Source organism: Sinohyriopsis cumingii, chromosome 2 (genome assembly GCF_028554795.1).
Source record: "Sinohyriopsis cumingii isolate HCF-2022 chromosome 2, ASM2855479v2, whole genome shotgun sequence".
Taxonomy (NCBI): Eukaryota; Metazoa; Mollusca; class Bivalvia; order Unionida; family Unionidae; genus Sinohyriopsis; species Sinohyriopsis cumingii.
Genome location: NC_142962.1, coordinates 147,703,440 through 147,725,055, shown reverse-complemented (window position 1 = coordinate 147,725,055; position 21,616 = coordinate 147,703,440). Strand labels below are relative to the sequence as shown.

The window sequence follows — 21,616 nt, the reverse complement described above, 5'->3', positions numbered from 1 at the left end:
TAGTTATATAACATTGTACCATCATACTTTTGGGTGTGTGTGTGTGTGTAAGAAGAAGTGGCTATATAACATTGTACCATCATACTTTTGGGTGTGCGTGTGAGAGAAAAAGTAGCTATATAACACTGTACCATCATACTTTTGGGTGTGTGTGTGTGTAAGAAGAAGTGGCTATATAACATTGTACCATCATACTTTTGGGTGTGTGTGTGAGAGAAGAAGTAGCTATATAACACTGTACCATCATACTTTTGGGTGTGTGTGTGAGAGAAGAAGTAGCTATATAACACTGTACCATCATACTTTTGGGTGTGTGTGTGTGAGAAGAAGTGGCTTTATAACATTGTACCATCATCATGTGTGTGTGAGAGAAGAAGTAGCTATATAACATTATACCATCATACTTTTGGGTGTGTGTGTGAGAGAAGAAGTGGCTATATAACATTGTACCATCATCATGTGTGTGTGAGAGAAGAAGTGGCTATATAACACTGTACCATCATACTTTTGGGTGTGTGTGTGAGAAGAAGTGGCTATATAACATTGTACCATCATACTTTTGGGTGTGTGTGTGAGAGAAGAAGTAGCTATATTTATCATACTTTTGGTGTGTGTGTGTGAGAAGAAGTGGCTATATAACACTACCATCATACTTTTGGGTGTGTGTGTAAGAAGAAGTGGCTATATAACATTGTACCATCATACTTTTGGGTGTGTGTGTGTAAGAAGAAGTGGCTATATAACATTGTACCATCATACTTTTGGGTGTGTGTGTGAGAAGAAGTGGCTATATAACACTGTACCATCATACTTTTGGGTGTGTGTGTAAGAAGAAGTGGCTATATAACATTATGCCATCATACTTTTGGGTGTGTGTGTGAGAAGAAGTGGCTATATAACACTGTACCATCATACTTTTGGGTGTGTGTGTAAGAAGAAGTAGCTATATAACATTGTACCATCATACTTTTGGGTGTGTGTGTGTGAGAGAAGAAGTGGCTATATAACATTATACCATCATACTTTTATGGGGTTAGGAGAAGTAGCTAAATATTCTCATTTGAATTTTTGGCTTGAATAGGTTTATCGGCATTGAGCAAGTCTTCAAGTATTTAAAAGCAATATGTATGGCTTAAAAAGAACATTCTGCAGTTGGCTACAGTAATTCAGCCAAAAGGCAAGTACCACACAGTATAGAGGGCAAAGAATATTCTGTAGTGCTGGCTACTGTAGTTGAGCTAAATGTAAGTACCACACAAAATAGTGAGCAAAGAACATCTGTAGTGGTGGCTATTGTATTTAAACCAGAAGGTAAGTACCACACAATACAAAAGGCAACCACTATCAAATAATTATATTGCTGCAACTTTAGGATAAGGACAGTTAAACTTAATCCATCCACTACATAACCATAATGTGTACTGTTATGATAGCCACTGCAGTGGACATAGCATGCATGGATTATGTACAGTGACTGCAGTGTTTTGGTTTTTCCTAAGTCCATGATACATGTACTGTATATCTGTTTGACCTTCCATATTGGGCTTGCTGCAGAAGCCTCGCAATTGCAAAGGGCAATATACAAAAGGAAGACTATTATGATATTATACTGTTCATATGCTTTGTGACATTTTAGGATTGCACAGGCAAGTGCTACCATTTCTGTCTGATGGATTCAGCCTTGTATTAAACATCGTGCTTTCATCTTATATGCACAGTGTACCAAGTAATCTGTGTGTTTGAAAATTGATTACCAGATTACATATTTAGCTATTGTAAGCACAGTTTTATATTTGGCCTTTATAATGGCGACTGATTTAGACGTCCAATAAGAACACACTTCTTTTGTGAGGATATCAATCTGTCTGTTTACACCCTAAGATCATTTTGAGTGTTAAAGTTTTTGTGACTGTCTTTTCTCTTTAATTAAAGGGAGGCTTGACAAAAAGTTGGTATGTTCATTAAGTAAAAGGGAAAGAACACTTTGGAAAATACTTGTGTATACATTTGTGAAGACTACCTTAATTATGTTAGGTCCTATCCAGATTCCTTCATTGCCTAAACCTCTTTCTAATTCTTTGTTCATGTTTAATATGCAGCCATTTATTGCAGCAGTTTGCATCTTCCGTTTTATCTCTATTTTAAATGTCCCAAATAACTGACCAGGGATATCATGACCACAATATTATAATGTCCAAGTAACTGACCAGGGATATCATGACCACAATATAATAATGTCCCAAGTAACTGACCAGGGATATCATGACCTCAATATAATAATATCCCAAGTAACTGACCTAGGATATCATGACCACAATATTATAATGTCCAAGTAACTGACTAGGGATGTCATGACCACAATATTATAATGTCCCAAGTAACTGACCAGGGATATCATGACCTCCTATTTTAAATGTCCCAAATAACTGATTAGGGATATCATGACCACAATATTATAATGTCCAAGTAACTGACCATGGATATCATCACCACAATATTATAATGTTCCAAGTAACTGACCAGGGATATCATCACCACAATTTTATGTTGTGCTTATATAAGGGACAAATATAAAAACGATCAAATAACATTACTGTGATCCAGTTTAATCTTTAATTATACATTCTCATTAAGGATCCCACTTATTCATGTGCATAACAAATATCTACAAAATTAAATCCACCACAAAAAAATAATATGTTTGTATACGGTGTTGAGGTAAACAGTATGTGACCCACATCATCTGATCCCCATAAAATTGCCCATTTTCTCAAAGATCCTGACATTGCATGTCCATGAATATGTCTGATTTTACAGTAAGTTAATTTTTTGTTTGGTGCGATAATAATAAGTTTATGGTGTATTTTAGCCAAATCTACCAACACTACCAGAACTTACTTGATTTTTTTGCCACAAAATGGCAAGATAATCCAAAGGTGAAGATGGCTGTGATGAATTTCCTGAATGACCAGGATCACTTCATGCGCACCATGATCCAGAAAAATATTCCTGACAATGCATACTGGCGTCATGCCAACTACATCGTATTCCATTATGATGGACTCATGGCTGGGTACAAATCAGCAGCACCTGACAACCAGGTAAAAGAGTAAATTAGCAGAAAAAGAATTTCTCATGCAAAGATTAAATAATTTTTGTATTATGAAATATTTAAACCAAATTGTCTTCAGTTTCTAGTTTGAAATTAAACATTTCTTAAATAGGATTTTCCAAGTGACTGATTATGACCACATAAAGGATTTGCATGAAAAGAAAAGGTGATCATTACTTTAGTAGAATATTACAATAATATTTTCAGGTTCCAAAAATTTATATGGTTGACTACAACAGGGCAGTTAAGGTAGCTTTCTTGTAGACACTTAAACAATAAAAGTACTTTACACTTATTTTAGGCCACAGAAATGATGATGAGGGAAAGAGTTTGCCATTTTTATTCAGATTTCCTAAATGCATTAAGGCATGCATAGATTATGTTCTGATCTCCTAAATCCATTTAGGCATGCATAGATTATGTTCTGATTTCCTAAATGCATTAAGGCATGCATAGATTATGTACAGATTTCCTAAATGCATTAAGGCATGCATAGATTATGTACAGATTTCCTAAATGCATTAAGGCATGCATAGATTATGTACAGATTTCCTAAATGCATTAAGGCATGCATAGATTATAGATTATGTACAGATTTCCTAAATGCATTAAGGCATGCATAGATTATGTTCTGATTTCCTAAATGCATTAAGGCACGCATACATTATGTACAGATTTCCCAAATGCATTAAGGCATGCATAGATTATGTACAGATTTCCTAAATGCATTAAGGCATGCATAGATTATGTACAGATTTCCTAAATGCATTAAGGCATGCATAGATTATGTACAGATTTCCTAAATGCATTAAGGCATGCATAGATTATGTACAGATTTCCTAAATGCATTAAGGCACTCATAGATTATGTACAGATTTCCTAAATGCATTAAGGCATGCATAGATTATGTACAGATTTCCTAAATGCATTAAGGCACGCATAGATTATGTACAGATTTCCTAAATGCATTAAGGCACGCATAGATTATGTACAGATTTCCTAAATGCATTAAGGCATGCATAGATTATGTTCAGATTTCCTAAATGCATTAAGGCATGCATAGATTATGTTCTGATTTCCTAAATGCATCAAGGCATGCATAGATTATGTTCGGATTTCCTAAATGCATTAAGGCATGCATAGATTATGTTCAGATTTCCTAAATGCATTAAGGCACGCATAGATTATGTACAGATTTCCTAAATGCATTAAGGCACGCATAGATTATGTACAGATTTCCTAAATGCATTAAGGCATGCATAGATTATGTACAGATTTCCTAAATGCATTAAGGCACGCATAGATTATGTTCTGATTTCCTAAATGCATTAAGGCACGCATAGATTATGTTCTGATTTCCTAAATGCATTAAGGCATGCATAGATTATGTTCTGATTTCCTAAATGCATTAAGGCACGCATAGATTATGTTCTGATTTCCTAAATGCATTAAGGCATGCATAGATTATGTTCTGATTTCCTAAATGCATTAAGGCACGCATAGATTATGTACAGATTTCCTAAATGCATTAAGGCATGCATAGATTATGTTCTGATTTCCTAAATGCATTAAGGGACGCATAGATTATGTACAGATTTCCTAAATGCATTTAGGCATGTATAGATTATGTTCAGATTTCCTAAATGCATTTAGGCATGCATAGATTATGTTCAGATTTCCTAAATGCATTTCGGCATGCATAGATTATGTACAGATTTCCTAAATGCATTTAGGCATGCATAGATTATGTACAGATTTCCTAAATGCATTAAGGCATGCATAGATTATGTACAGATTTCCTAAATGCATTAAGGCATGCATAGATTATGTTCTGATTTCCTAAATGCATTAAGGTATGCATAGATTATGTACAGATTTCCTAAATGCATTAAGGCACTCATAGATTATGTTCAGATTTCCTAAATGCGTTAAGGCATGTATAGATTATGTTCAGATTTCCTAAATGCATTAAGGCATGCATAGATTATGTTCAGATTTCCTAAATGCATTAAGGCATGCATAGATTATGTTCAGATTTCCTAAATGCATTAAGGTATGCATAGATTATGTTCTGATTTCCTAAATGCATTAAGGCATGCATAGATTATGTTCTGATTTCCTAAATGCATTAAGGCATGCATAGATTATGTTCTGATTTCCTAAATGCATTAAGGCATGCATAGATTATGTACAGATTTCCTAAATGCATGTATGCATGCATAGAATATGTTCTGATTTCCTAAATGCATTAAGGCATGCATAGATTATGTTCTGATTTCCTAAATGCATTAAGGCATGCATAGATTATGTTCAGATTTCCTAAATGCATTAAGGCATGCATAGATTATGTACAGATTTCCTAAATGCATTAAGGCATGCATAGATTATGTACAGATTTCCTAAATGCATGTATGCATGCATAGATTATGTACAGATTTCCTAAATGCATGTATGCATGCATAGATTATGTACAGATTTCCTAAATGCATTAAGGCATGCATAGATTATGTACAGATTTCCTAAATGCATTTAGGCATGCATAGATTATGTACAGATTTCCTAAATGCATTAAGGCATGCATAGATTATGTTCAGATTTCCTAAATGCATTAAGGCATGCATAGATTATGTTCAGATTTCCTAAATGCATTTAAGGCATGCATAGATTATGTTCTGATTTCCTAAATGCATTAAGGCATACATAGATTATGTTCGGATTTCCTAAATGCATTAAGGCATGCATATATTATGTTCAGATTTCCTAAATGCATGTATGCATGCATAAAGTTCAGATTTCCTAAATGCATGTATGCATGCATAGATTATGTTCAGATTTCCTAAATGCATGTATGCATGCATAGATTAAGTTCAGATTTCCTAAATGCATGTATGCATGCATAGATTAAGTTCAGATTTCCTAAATGCATTAAGGCACGCATATATTATGTTCTGATTTCCTAAATGCATTAAGGCACGCATAGATTATGTTCTGATTTCCTAAATGCATTAAGGCATGCATAGATTATGTTCTGATTTCCTAAATGCATTAAGGCACGCATAGATTATGTTCTGATTTCCTAAATGCATGTATGCATGCATAGATTACGTTCTGATTTCCTAAATGCATTAAGGCACGCATAGATTATGTACAGATTTCCTAAATGCATTAAGGCATGCATAGATTATGTTCTGATTTCCTAAATGCATTAAGGCATGCATAGATTATGTACAGATTTCCTAAATGCATTTAGGCATGTATAGATTATGTTCAGATTTCCTAAATGCATTTAGGCATGCATAGATTATGTTCAGATTTCCTAAATGCATTAAGGCATGCATAGATTATGTACAGATTTCCTAAATGCATTAAGGCATGCATAGATTATGTTCTGATTTCCTAAATGCATTAAGGTATGCATAGATTATGTACAGATTTCCTAAATGCATTAAGGCACTCATAGATTATGTTCAGATTTCCTAAATGCGTTAAGGCATGTATAGATTATGTTCAGATTTCCTAAATGCATTTAGGCATGCATAGATTATGTTCAGATTTCCTAAATGCATTTAGGCATGCATAGATTATGTTCAGATTTCCTAAATGCATTAAGGCATGCATAGATTATGTTCAGATTTCCTAAATGCATTAAGGCATGCATAGATTATGTTCAGATTTCCTAAATGCATTAAGGCATGCATAGATTATGTTCAGATTTCCTAAATGCATTAAGGTATGCATAGATTATGTTCAGATTTCCTAAATGCATTAAGGCATGCATAGATTATGTTCAGATTTCCTAAATGCATTAAGGCATGCATAGATTATGTTCTGATTTCCTAAATGCATTTAGGCATGCATAGATTATGTTCTGATTTCCTAAATGCATTAAGGCATGCATAGATTATGTTCTGATTTCCTAAATGCATTAAGGCATGCATAGATTATGTTCTGATTTCCTAAATGCATTAAGGCATGCATAGATTATGTACAGATTTCCTAAATGCATGTATGTATGCATAGATTATGTTCTGATTTCCTAAATGCATTAAGGCATGCATAGATTATGTTCTGATTTCCTAAATGCATTAAGGCATGCATAGATTATGTTCAGATTTCCTAAATGCATTAAGGCATGCATAGATTATGTACAGATTTCCTAAATGCATTAAGGCATGCATAGATTATGTACAGATTTCCTAAATGCATGTATGCATGCATAGATTATGTACAGATTTCCTAAATGCATGTATGCATGCATAGATTATGTACAGATTTCCTAAATGCATTAATGCATGCACAGATTATGTACAGATTTCCTAAATGCATTTAGGCATGCATAGATTATGTACAGATTTCCTAAATGCATTAAGGCATGCATAGATTATGTTCAGATTTCCTAAATGCATTAAGGCATGCATAGATTATGTTCAGATTTTCTAAATGCATTTAAGGCATGCATAGATTATGTTCTGATTTCCTAAATGCATTAAGGCATACATAGATTATGTTCGGATTTCCTAAATGCATTAAGGCATGCATATATTATGTTCAGATTTCCTAAATGCATGTATGCATGCATAAAGTTCAGATTTCCTAAATGCATGTATGCATGCATAGATTATGTTCAGATTTCCTAAATGCATGTATGCATGCATAGATTAAGTTCAGATTTCCTAAATGCATGTATGCATGCATAGATTATGTACAGATTTCCTAAATGCATTAAGGCACGCATAGATTATGTTCTGATTTCCTAAATGCATTTAGGCATGCATAGATTATGTACAGATTTCCTAAATGCATTAAGGCATGCATAGATTATGTTCAGATTTCCTAAATGCATTTAAGGCATGCATAGATTATGTTCTGATTTCCTAAATGCATTAAGGCATACATAGATTATGTTCGGATTTCCTAAATGCATTAAGGCATGCATATATTATGTTCAGATTTCCTAAATGCATGTATGCATGCATAAAGTTCAGATTTCCTAAATGCATGTATGCATGCATATATTATGTTCAGATTTCCTAAATGCATTAAGGCATGCATAGATTATGTTCAAATTTCCTAAATGCATGTATGCATGCATAGATTAAGTTCAGATTTCCTAAATGCATGTATGCATGCATAGATTATGTTCAGATTTCCTAAATACATTTAGGCATGCATATATTATATTCAGATTTTTTAAATGCATTTAGGCAGGCATAGAGTAAGTTCAGATTTCTTAAATTCCTTTAATTTGATGCACACGATGCATGATGAAACACAAAACTGCTAAATATTCAACTTATTCATTTCATGATACTTTCACTTATCCATACAAGTGACCTCTCAAGTCTGTTATTAGTTATACCACTTTTTACTTAGTTCATTTGAATTCATTTTATTTTTGTGGGTATCATTTTTGCAATATATGACCACTTCTTAAGTACTCAATTCATGGATTTGCTGTGTGGTTGGGTGGGCACTGTTGTTTCCACAGAGGAATCATTATTCTTTGCATATTTTAATTTGTGGTTTGTAGCAACCCTGAAATCCATGGAAATTTTTGTTCCTTGAAAACTAATGAATTCACAGGTATTTTCCACAAAGGTTTTGTCATAATAGTGCTGTGCATAAAAAACAAGGAGATATTAAATTATGAAAAATAACTTTGTAATTGTTTCTCATTATAAAAGAACTTCAAAAGAAGTAAAATTCTTGCATTAGAAGATGGGAAATGGTTTACATTAAAATGTTAAAATATCACAAACATTGAAGATTTTGAAAAATGAGACCTAATTTTAGGTTCGCACCTAATTCATATTTTAGTTCTACTGGTCATAGACTAAAAGAACTTATGAGATAGCCTGTTCTCCATTCTCCAGATGGTCATATCATGATGGGATTTACAATGAAAGATTTATTTTATGATGTCTGCTTCGTCTTAAATGAGAATGGTGGTGATCTGACTTCCAATATGACCATCATGGTAACCATCTTGAAAATCTTGTTATAGCTTCTTATGAATATAAAAAAGTTATATCAAGATGTGATTTTCACCAGCTTGTCGTGTCAGCATGGAGTTTACACTTAAAGACTTTTTATGATGTCTAGTTGATCTTAAATGAAAATGAAGATCTGACATCCACAATGGCCATCTTGACCATCTTATTGCTTCTCATTCTAGATGGAAAGTCATGATGAAATTGGGTTTTTACTAGATGACCTCTTATGATATCTAGTTGGTACTCAATGAAATTAGTACCAATATGGCATCCAGTTTGGCCATCAAGACCTCCATCTTGAAAATCATGTTATTGGTAAGTTGTATGAACTTTGGCTTTTCACCAGAAGATTTGTCATGATGTCTAGCTGAAATGATTCCAGTCTGACATCAAGTATGGTCACCATGGCAGCTGTCATGAAAGTCTTGCTATGGGATTTCCTCCAGAATTGATGATCAGTCTAAAAAATTGGGCTTTCACCAAGCAACGTTTGATATCAACATATGGCTTTCACCAAATTACTTGTAATCATATCAACATAGGGCTTTCACCAAATTACCTATAATCATATCAACATAGGGCTTTCACCAAAAGACTTATAATCATATCATATTGCATTCACGAAATAACTTATGGTATCTAGCTGGTTCTGACTCAAAATAATTCCCCTGCAGACATCCAGTATGGCTGCTACAATGATCATATTGAAAATTTTGTCAATAATTCTTCTGAAAGGATGGTCATATTGACATGGGGATTTCACCAAAAGAAAGTCTTCTCGAAGTGTCTAGTTTTTCTTAAATGAAAATGCTGCCAATCTTTCATCCAATATGGCTACCACAGTGGCTAATTTGAAATTCTTCTTGCTCAAGAACATCACAGTAGAGTTTCAGTCTCTTTGAGTGACTTTTGTTTTAGACATGACACTAAGGATTTTTTAGCCAAGCTCCAACCAAAAGGTTAGAACCCATTAAACCTCCATTTTGAATAGCAGCATTTACTTACCTTGTTGCTATTGCATAGCTAATCTATTTTCATGCCAAAAATACACCATCCGTATGATGAGAATGCATCCTCCAAGAGTGGAGAAAAAGTCACTATGACCCTTTTGACCTTTTGCACACCACTCTGTGGCATGGTCATGCGCAGAAGGTAGATGTACCTGTATGTCATTCTTTTCATGGACACCATGCCGTACAGATGTCTGAAGCCATGTGACCAAGAAATTATGCCTGTGGACAACTAATATACTGCAATTAGCAGTCTCTCTCCACAGTATTTAATAATTCTCAGTGTTACTACTGTCCATTTGTCCTTAAAACCGTATCGTAGCTTTTTGTTTTGCCCCCTTAGAAATTGATTCTTTGCGGGAATTCGGAAGCTACCTCGTGTTCTACCCGTGGTGGTTAAAATATTAACTGAATGGTACAGTTTGGTATGTTCCTCCCTCTGCATTGAGACCCCATATCGATTCTTCAAATAACCAGGTACATTCCCCAAAGTGGCCTGTTAAACCTCTCTTGGATGCTGATGTGGCCAAAATTGGTATTTCTTCGGGATCCTGGGCATGCCTTCCCATCAAAACAATTGATGCCATGGAACAGAAAACCCAATTACTTGTAACTATAGCCTTGCATGCCAACCCATTATCAGCTACTTCCTTTTGTATGCTGAGATGAGGCCACCTTGAATCCAGCCGCATTACAATGTGTGCTGGAGGCTGTGGCCAAAACATCCCGGCATGCGCCTTCTGTTGCCATGGCATTATTAGCAGAATTTCTGCACATCCGCCATGTAGCTGCATTAGACTCGTTGAAGGTCTTGCTTAACCACAGTAAAGACCTAAGGGTTGCTCATCTAGAAGCCAAGACCCTTTTTATGGGCCTCATTCCTATCATGGCTTCTCAGGACTTGCTCGATCACCTACATTGATCTTTTACCTTCACTCCTGGTCCATCACAATTGACCAAGAAACGAGGTCAGGCAAATCGTCCTTAGGGACCACCTGCCAAATTTTTCAAGCAGGCGCAACCCCAGCCCAATCCACAAATTCTTGCTAGACCACCTCCTCCCTCATCAGGTCCATGGTGCCCATGTTGCCGCAAATCGAAGAGGAAGTTTTCTAACCCACATTCCTTTTCTACCAGGGCAGGAAGGAGAGGGCAGCCCTTGCAAATTACCCCATCTCCTACAATGCATCCCCTTCCCAAACATTGCAGTAGTTGCTTGCCTAGGCCTTTTCTCGGAGGCTTGGTCCTCTCCATTGTAAATGAGAGTTATCAACTCCAGTTTTGGGAACAAGCCCCCATTATCAAGGACCCCTATTTTCTTTCTCGAGTCCAATCTGGTGGAATTAAGGGAAGATGTGTACACCCTTATGCCAAAAGGAGCAGTTGTGAGGGTTTTAAATGATCAGTCTCTTGTCTTCTTCCACATCTTCCTGGTTACTAAGAAAAGTGGTAAAATTTGAATCATTATCGATCTCTCCACACTCAACCAATTTCTGTCAAGATGGAGACAACCTCCTCAATCCGGAACATTCTTCATCCGTCCAGTTGGTCAGTCTCCATCGACCTTCAGAATGCCTATTTACACATCCCCATATTTCCTCTGCACCACAGATATCTTCATTTTTGCATAGACCAGGAGGTCTATCAATTCAGGGTTCAGCCATTCGGCACCCACAGTCTTCACCCAGTTTATGGGAGTGGTAGCAACCTACCTTTGAATACAGGGAACATTGATTCTCCAGTATTTCGATGACTGGCTGGTTCACCATGCCCATGTTAAGACCCTTCATCAGGATCTGTTCCACTCTTGGTCCACCATAACTCAATTGGGTCTCCTACCCAACCTTGAGAAGTCAGAACTTGTTCCATCACAGGACTTTGTTTACTTGGGGATGAACTTTCTCACGAACCAAAACTAGGTCCAGGTTCCCCAGGATCAGGTAGATTGAATTCTGGCTCATCTAGAGACGCTATGATCAAAAACCATTTATCTGCTCGCCTTTATCTGTCCCTACCTGGAACCTTGAATGCCTCTGCCATTTTGGTTCCTTTAGAATGTCTTCACATGCATCCTCTACAGTTCCTCCTTCTGGCAAGGTGGAAACCTCACGGAGATTCTCTATCAACCCTGATCCCTCTAGGACCAGTTTTTCACCACCATTTGCTTTGGTGGATGAATCGAGAAAGATTCCTGATGAGGGTTTCCATGCATGCACCCGATTACCATTCCTACCTGCTCGGAGATGTGTCAGATTCAGGCTAGGGAACATTTAGAGCCGAAAGGCATAATCCTCCATTGTTCCTGGACTCAGGCCAAATTGTCCCTCCCCATCAACATCTAAGAAATGTAAGCATTATTTCTAGCATTGCAAGGGAGCATCGACCTAATAAGGGGACAATGTGTCATTGTCTCTTTAGACAACACGTATGTCATAGACTACCTACGATGTCAAGGAGGCACATATGCCCCTTCTCTTTTTTGTGGAGGTCTGGAACGTTTACATCTGGGCAGCCTCAGAGAATGTCACAATCCGAGTTCGTCACATCTCAGGCAAGATGAATGTATTAGCAGAAAGCCTGTCCAGAACAGACCAAGCTATCCTCACAGAATGGTCTCTTCACCACTCAGTAAGAGAGTCCCTGTTTTCCCTTTGGGGAAGAGCTGTAGTGGACCTGTTTGTGGCCAAGCTCAACAACAAACCTCCAGTGGGATCGCCTATTCGCACATGCCTTCCCACCTTTCTGACTGCTACCACAGTTCTGCAAAGAGTGTGAACTTCCACTGTTTGGATAATTTTCATTGCCCCATTGTGGCCCTTGCAATCATTGTTCATTGATCTTCTAGACCTCTTGATAGATCAATCCAGGTCTCTACAACACAGGAGGGATCTCCTGTCACAATAATGGGGGATCCCTTTGCCACAATGGGCCCAGACATTCTCCACATTCACATCTGGCTCATCTCAAACGAGATCTCTGCCAGAACAAGTTTTTGGTCAGAGTCACCAATAGCATCATTCAAGCCAGGAGAGCTTCTACATCCAAAGTTGATGATACCAGGTGAGTTGATGATGCCAGGTGGAGAATCTTCTGTGATTCATACAGTAGGAAACATGTTGATCCTATCTGCCTATCTGTAACTTCCATTGCTGATTTCCTTTTGTTCCTCTTTGAGACCAAAAATTTTCAGTATCCACTATCAAAGGCTATTGAGTTGCCATCTCCAACATACTTGAATTCTCGCAGGGCACTGAAATCGGTTCAGATCCACATCTTGCCCATCTTATAAAGTTTTTTGAGCTTCAGAGACTGTCTCTCGCTCTCTTGTGCCCAGATGGAATCTGGATCTCACACTCAAAACTGTGTTCCTTAGTGCCCTTTCCTCGGCGAGCTGAAGAAGCGAAATTCATGCCTTGTCCATTGACTCTGGCAGTCTTAGGTTTAATGGGAACTGTGACTCTGTTTCCCTTCTCTGCCAACCTGGTTTTCTTGCAAAAAATCAGTTACCTTCAGTAGCCTCCTTACCCATAGTGATTCCCAGTCTCAGTAAAATATGCACAGGGGATGATCAAGATAGACTTGTATGCCCCGTGTGTGCTTTTCTTTTCTATCTTAATGTCTCCAAAGCAAAAAGAAAGGGTAGGAAACATCTCTTTCTCCCTATTAAGGGCTCCATAGACATTTCAGCTGCCACTGTCTCCCAGTGGATTGTCAATACAATCAAATGAGCCTGTGAGTTTTGCACCGATTGAGACCTCACTTTTATGAAACTTAAAGCCCATGAAGTTCAAGACTTTGCTACCCAATGGACCTACTTTTATCATTCCTCTCTGGAAGATATCGTGAAAGCAGCTTTTTTGGCATGCCCATAATACATTTTCCTCATTTACCTCCACTGATTAACACAACAGAGCACAGACATTTTTTCTTTGGGTCCCATTGTTACAGCACAGCCTGTTACTCAGACAGACATGAACATTCTATAGAAATGGACCTCTTCCTTTACGGTGAGTCCATTTAATTTTGGTTTTTAATCAGCTTGACATCAGCCTACTCACCTTACTGACAAATTCAGCTAAGCAATAGCGACAGGTTAAGTAATTGCTGCTATTAAAATATAGTTTTTTGGGGTATGTAAAACTAATTTTGATTATGCAATACTTACCTGTCGCTAATGCAGAATAACCTCCTCACACCCTGCTCTGATATCTTGCATAATGGTTGCCTGTGAAAAGATGACATATAGGTACATCATACAGACGGTGTACTTTCGGGATGAAAATAGATGAGCTAAGCAATAGTGACAGGTAATTATTGCATAATTAAAATTACTTTTACCCCCCCCCAAAAAAAAACATTTCCAGGAGAGTGAATGGGTTTATTTCTCGATATTCTGGATTTATGGGAATAAATAAATCTTGCAATTTGGGTTTTTGGTTCAGTAAGCTCTAAGTCACATCAAATTCATCATTGGAAGTTGATAGTCACTGTTTGGCAAGCTTGAAGTCACATCAAATTCATCATTGGAAGTTGATAGTCACTGTTTGGCAAGCTTGAAGTCACATCAAATTCATCATTGGAAGTTGTCAGTCACTGTTTGCCAAGCTAGAAGTCACATGATATTCATCATTGGAAGTTGATAGTCACTATTTGGCAAGCTTGAAGTCATATCAAATTCATCATTGGAAGTTGATAGTCACTGTTTGGCATGCTTGAAGTCACATCAAATTCATCATTGGAAGTTGACAGTCACTGTTTGGCAAGCTTGAAGTCACATCAAATTCATCATTGGAAGTTGATAGTCACTGTTTGGCAAGCTTGAAGTCACATCAAATTCATCATTGGAAGTTGTCAGTCACTGTTTGCCAAGCTAGAAGTCACATGATATTCATCATTGGAAGTTGATAGTCACTATTTGGCAAGCTTGAAGTCATATCAAATTCATCATTGGAAGTTGATAGTCACTGTTTGGCATGCTTGAAGTCACATCAAATTCATCATTGGAAGTTGACAGTCACTGTTTGGCAAGCTTGAAGTCACATCAAATTCATCATTGGAAGTTGTCAGTCACTGTTTGCCAAGCTAGAAGTCACATGATATTCATCATTGGAAGTTGATAGTCACTATTTGGCAAGCTTGAAGTCATATCAAATTCATCATTGGAAGTTGATAGTCACTGTTTGGCATGCTTGAAGTCACATCAAATTCATCATTGGAAGTTGACAGTCACTGTTTGGCAAGCTTGAAGTCACATCAAATTCATCATTGGAAGTTGATAGTCACTGTTTGGCAAGCTTGAAGTCATATCAAATTCATCATTGGAAATTGTCAGTCACTGTTTGGCAAGCTAGAAGTCACATGATATTCATCATTGGAAGTTGATAGTCACTCTTTGGCAAGCTTAAAGTCACATCAAAATTCATCAGTGTACAGCATACCTTGTTTGAACCATCTAATTTGACTGAAAACGTTTTCGCTGTGGAGGTTAGGATTGCATTTTATATTGCTAATGCAATTTTCTAGACAACTGATTTTCAATTAAAAACTTTGAAAGAGGGAATGCATTTCAGTCAGAACTTGTCTGACTGCAGAAAAGGCCCAAGTTCAGCCAGTGTCTGCAGACACAATTAATTATGGAATTTATTATGAACTGTTAATCTTCACAAAAACATACATCCACTCAAAGTATAAAGTTGCCATTATTTAAATATGTGTGGGTCAAAACATTGTGTCAGAAAGGACTGGAAGAATGTCTAAGATGTCAACATGCTGCCTAATGTCATCCCTATTTTTGTCTTACCTGCATAAGTTTTGTGAAATATTTCCCACAGTGTCATTGACAGTATTGCCATTGTTGTCATCATCATTGTTAAAGTTGCTTAACATTTTTTGGAAAGTCAGAAATAATGGTCATTGTGGCAAGCATATGGATGGAAGTAAGAAACCCGATTCTGCAGAGCTCATCAGCAATTATTATTCTCACAAGTTATATAGCATAAATTGGATAAGATGCTGATAGAAGATTGTTTTAGAAAGAACAACTTTATTCATTGCTTAAAACCTTGCTGACCCCAGCACTTCCCTCCACCCATGAAAAAAATTTATCATATGTATATAATATTTTTTTAAAAAATTCCTACCTACCTACACTAATTTAAAACCAGTGCATTAGGAAACACATATTTTGGGGGCCTTAAATACATGTAGTGTACAAGTTTACTTTATGAAAACTTCATAGATTTAATGTTCATTACAAATGTAATTTTGAATTTGAATGTGCAGTCAGGTTTAGGAGCTTTTGAATACATGAGCAGGAGTGTTGCAGTTTGCAGCAATCTTTGATTGCTTAAATGAAGACAGATAACTAAATATTGTACAACATAAATTACTTGAGAAATACCAGTAACAAAAAATATACAGCCTTTTTTAAGTCTAATCATTCCTAAATTTGTTTTTCGTTGCACCACCAAGAATGTGTGATAAGGGCATCAAGTGTAATTATTCTTGTGCTTTTGTAAATAAACAAAAATTATGTCATCCTGTACATCTGTATTTCCATTTGTCCATCCATTTGTAATGTGGATTAAATACTCTGGTCTAGTTAATAAGTATATATCCAGAAGAGACCCCGAGTCATGCCCTGGGGTAGAGGACTTGCCCCTGGGTTATAACTTGGAAACTCTTCGAATCCACAAACCATGACCACACATAGGCTGAATGATATGGGAGACTAATGAAGTTTGGGATAACTCAGTTGGTAGCATCAGAATTTTAATCTAAGGGTTGTGAATTTTACACCTATCCATGCCAGCCCAGGTTGACCAGCTTGGTGTGGCAGTAAAGGCACTTAGATCCCATTTCCGTTACATTATAATAGCCAATAAAATGTGTTGAAAGTGCATTTAAATATCACCATCAACTGACCCTGGGTCATGCATTGAGGTTAGGACACTTTCCCCAGGGTTCTACTCCATAACCATATGTAAGTTTGTAAACACCATGTTGGAGGCATAACGGACATTGCCTCTGGATGATAACTTGGAGACTGTTATGATTTCTACCCTATAATTATGTATGCATTTAATGGACTTAGGAAATAAATGTACCTTGGGTATATCCAAAACAGACCCTGAGTCATGTCCCTAAAAACTAGAAACATTCCAGCCTTATAATCTGATATACATTAACTGCAGATGAAGAGATGATTAAAATATTGACTGTTATAACATATTGACAATGTTATAACATTTGGTCACTTTGTTATGCCATGTCCGATGTGGCATAGCTGGAAGCATAGGAATATGCAGTGGCTTACCTTTGATCTGACTCTAGTTTTATCTGGCTGTCCATCCAGTAATGTTTTGGGTTTAGGTCAGTTTTCAGGCTAGTTGGATATTTGTGTTTTATGAAGACGTTTTTTTTCTTTCTTTCAGCAACTGGATGTGTTTGCATTTCAGCTTTTGAATGGAAATGGAGATCTTTTGGACTTGATTAGTGCGCTAAATCCAGAAGGTATTCCTGATTGGAAAACTATGACTCATGCTGAGGCAGTCAGTTTCGTTGCTCGACATGGTTTCTGTTCAGTTCTTATCAAGGTAACATTATTGTCTTTTGATTTATTAAGATTAATTTTATAATGTGCAAAAGTAGACTGTTTGTCATTTTACAGAAGTTGAATGTAATAGAAAATTGTCATGTTCTTTTTCTTCATCTTGCATCAGTTTGTATTTGTAGATTTTAGTGTGTGTGTGTGATTTGGAATTTTAATGTAGCTTTAAAAAGTTTTCATTCATATCACTATGATGTCTGCATTGTGACAGTTTATAAGGATGTCTAGCACTGGGGCATCATGCTGCAGACATGTAGCATGAAGTCCCACCCAGTCACATTATGCTGACACAACGTAGATGAGTCTTAACACTAACCTCATAATGCTGAGTGCCTAGCGAGGCGGCTGTTAGTACCATTTTTATAATATGTCTTTGGTATGACTCGGCTAGGATTCAAACCCATGACTTCCCACATCTGAGATGGACACTCTAACCGCTAAGCCACTGGAGCAGTCCATAGTACCCTTTACATTTTCTTACAAAGTTTATGCATAAAAATCACAACTATATATTTTTATAAAACACTACCTTGAAAAAATATTTTGACTTATTGGAAAATTCCTAGTTTTTATATAACTGAACTCTAAAATTTGAAGCTTGATGTATTCGAGAAAGTATTTATGTGAATGAATATTGTGCAGAATTGACAGAAAAATATATTTACTGAAATCTTGACTAATACATTACCTTTTTGTTGCTGGACATTTTTAGGATTTATTTATTTTTAAGAATTTATCACAAAAGACAATTGTGTGAAAAAAAGGTAATAGCTATTCTCAATAAAATAATTATTTCACTTAAATTACTATAAGAACCTTGGTCTTTTTGTACATCTGAATAATCAGGGATCAGTCTTTCCAATATATATATATATATATATATATATATATATATATATATATATATATATATATATATATATATATAAAATTGAAACTTCAAGGGTATGGTATGCAGTTTTAAAAAAATTCATATATTATTTTCATATCGGTTTCTCTTAGACAAAAGAGTTGGCTTAATGGAACATTTAAAGTCAGGTACATTGAGCAATATGGCAGAAAAAGGGCTGCTGTGTCTATTTCCCCTCATACAAAATCAACATGGCATAAAAAGGGCAGCAGTCTTTATCTCCCTCTCATACAAGAGCAATGTGGCATAAAGTGCTGCAGTGGCTGTCTGCATCTCATACAAAATAACATGGCATAAAAATGTCTGTTGGGTCTATCTTCATGCAAAAGCAAAATGGCATAAAAAAGAGCTGCAGTGTCTCTCTTCCTCTCATACTAAATTGTGGCATAAAAAAGAGCTGCAGTGTCTATCTTCCTGTCATACAAAATCATGGCATAAAAAGAGCTGCAGTGTCTCTCTTCCTATCATACAAAATCATGGCATAAAAAGAGCTGCAGTGTCCCTCTTCCTCTCATACAAAATCATGGCATAAAAAGAGCTGCAGTGTCTATCTTCCTCTCATACAAAATCATGGCATAAAAAAGAGCTGCAGTGTCTCTCTTCCTCTCATACAAAATCATGGCATAAAAAAGTGCTGTAGTGTCTCTCTTCCTCTCATACAAAATCATGGCATAAAAAAGAGCTTCAGTGTCTATCTTCCTCTCATACAAAATCAACATGGCATAAAAAAGAGCTTCAGTGTCTATCTTCCTCTCATATAAAATCAACATGGCATAAAAAAGAGCTGCAGTGTCTGTCTTCCTCTCATACAAAATCATGGCATAAAAAGAGCTGCAGTGTCTATCTTCCTCTCATACAAAATCATGGCATAAAAAGGAGCTGCAATGTCTCTCTTCCTTTCATACATAATCATGGCATAAAAAGAGCTGCAGTGTCTATCTTCCTTTCATACAAAATCATGGCATAAAAAAGAGCTGCAATGTCTCTCTTCCTTTCATACAAAATCATGGCATAAAAAAGAGCTGCAGTGTCTCTCTTCCTTTCATACAAAATCATGGCATAAAAAGAGCTGCAGTGTCTTATCTTCCTCTGATAAAATCAACATGGCATAAAAAGAGCTGCAGTGTCTATCTTCCTCTCATACAAAATCATGGCATAAAAAAGAGCTGCAATGTCTCTCTTCCTTTCATACAAAATCATGGCATAAAAAGAGCTGCCGTGTCTATCTTCCTTTCATACAAAATCATGGCATAAAAAAGAGCTGCAATGTCTCTCTTCCTTTCATACAAAATCATGGCATAAAAAGAGCTGCAGTGTCTATCTTCCTCTCATACAAAATCATGGCATTAAAAGGAGCTGCAGTGTCTCTCTTCTCATACAAAATCAACATGACATAAAAAAGAGCTGCAGTGTATATCTACCTCTCATACAAAATCAACATGGCATAAAAAAGAGCTGCAGTGTATATCTTCCTCTCATACAAAATCAACATGGCATAAAATAGAGATACAGTGTCTCTCTTCCTCTCATACAAAATCAACATGGCATAAAAAAGAGCTTCAGTGTCTATCTTCCTCTCATACAAAATCAACATGGCATAAAAAAGAGCTGCAGTGTCTATCTCCCTCTCATACAAAATCAACATGGCATAAAAAAGAGCTGCATTGTATATCTTCCTCTCATACAAAATCAACATGGCATATAAAAGAGCTTCAGTGTCTATCTCCCTCTCATACAAAATCAACATGGCATAAAAAAGAGATACAGTGTCTATCTTCTGCATGTAAAAGTAGCATGACATAATAAGAAGCTGCAGTGTCTATCTCCCTCTCATACAGCCATTGTATAAGCAGATGTCCATATTTCGAAGAATCCTGGAATTACAATTTTGATTATTCCACTGGAAACTATGAGTTCATGGTAATTATATACACACTGCAAGACCTCTAAATAAGAATGTAATTTATTCCCAGTTTTGAATTAAATGTGTTTTTTAACAGTCTGATTGGGTATTTTGTGAATATCACAAAGCACAAACATACATTATGTCGTTGTCGATAAAATGTTTTTCAAGTATTTAAGAATGTTTCAGACAGCTTGGTGAACATGACTTGATTAAGTACTGTCATTTCACAGATGTACAGTATATTTGGTACTTGTCCTTATAGTTAGTTTAGGTTAATAATAACAATAATAATAATAATAATAATAATAATAATAATAATAATGTCTTTATTTTCAGAGGTTAACTAGTGAAATGTTGGACATTACATGAACCAACCAATCCATGCCTTGAGTCTTTTTAAAATGAACTTCCCTTCTTTATAAACATGGACCATAATATCATTGTTGAACTGGATATGTAATTGTTTACAAAACTGTACTGATGAAATGTTAGAATAATTAGAAGGTTTTGGGGGGTTGGGGCACTGCTCAGCCCTTTTGAGTGAGAAGGAAGATATTGCATTAATGTTTTCACTGGCAGCTGCAGTGGTTTTATCGTCAGCGGTTTGCTAACATTTGGTTAATTTTTCATTTCCATATATTACTTAAACTTCTTGGTACGTTCTCTTCATACTTGGATGGAATCATTATAATTTAAGATAAATCATTCTACTATATGATCATTCCCCACATTTCCTATGGTGAAGATCATAGCGATACAGAATATTTGTTAAGTTTTAGTTAAAGATTTTTTTTCTTCATATGCTTATATTTCCTAAATGATTGCCAGGTTCTCATATTTGGCATGAATCATGATGAAGCTATGACACACTTGCTCACACTTGTGACCTTGGAATCAAGGTCATAGATATAGTCGTAGAATCGTTTTAATCTTTGGAATTAACTTCCACTACCTCCCAGATACTACCCTCCTGGATATATATAAAAAAATTGTCTTTCCTAGCTTTATCCAATATGGACTATAAAAATAGCCTTCCATCTACTGACCTGTGAACCGTTGGCCTAGTGGTTATGGTG

General features: G+C 36.2%; 1 protein-coding gene across 1 annotated transcript in view; it reads left to right on the top strand.

Moving 5' to 3' along the window:
* Positions 1-21,616, top strand: part of LOC149806042 (phospholipase-B 81-like) — a 54,490-nt gene that overhangs the window by 7,850 nt on the left and 25,024 nt on the right. The window contains exons 3-4 of the mRNA XM_089950904.1: positions 2,870-3,101; positions 17,549-17,710. Coding sequence (XP_089807030.1) covers positions 2,870-3,101; positions 17,549-17,710 — 394 coding nt within the window. The remainder of the gene's footprint in view (positions 1-2,869; positions 3,102-17,548; positions 17,711-21,616) is intronic.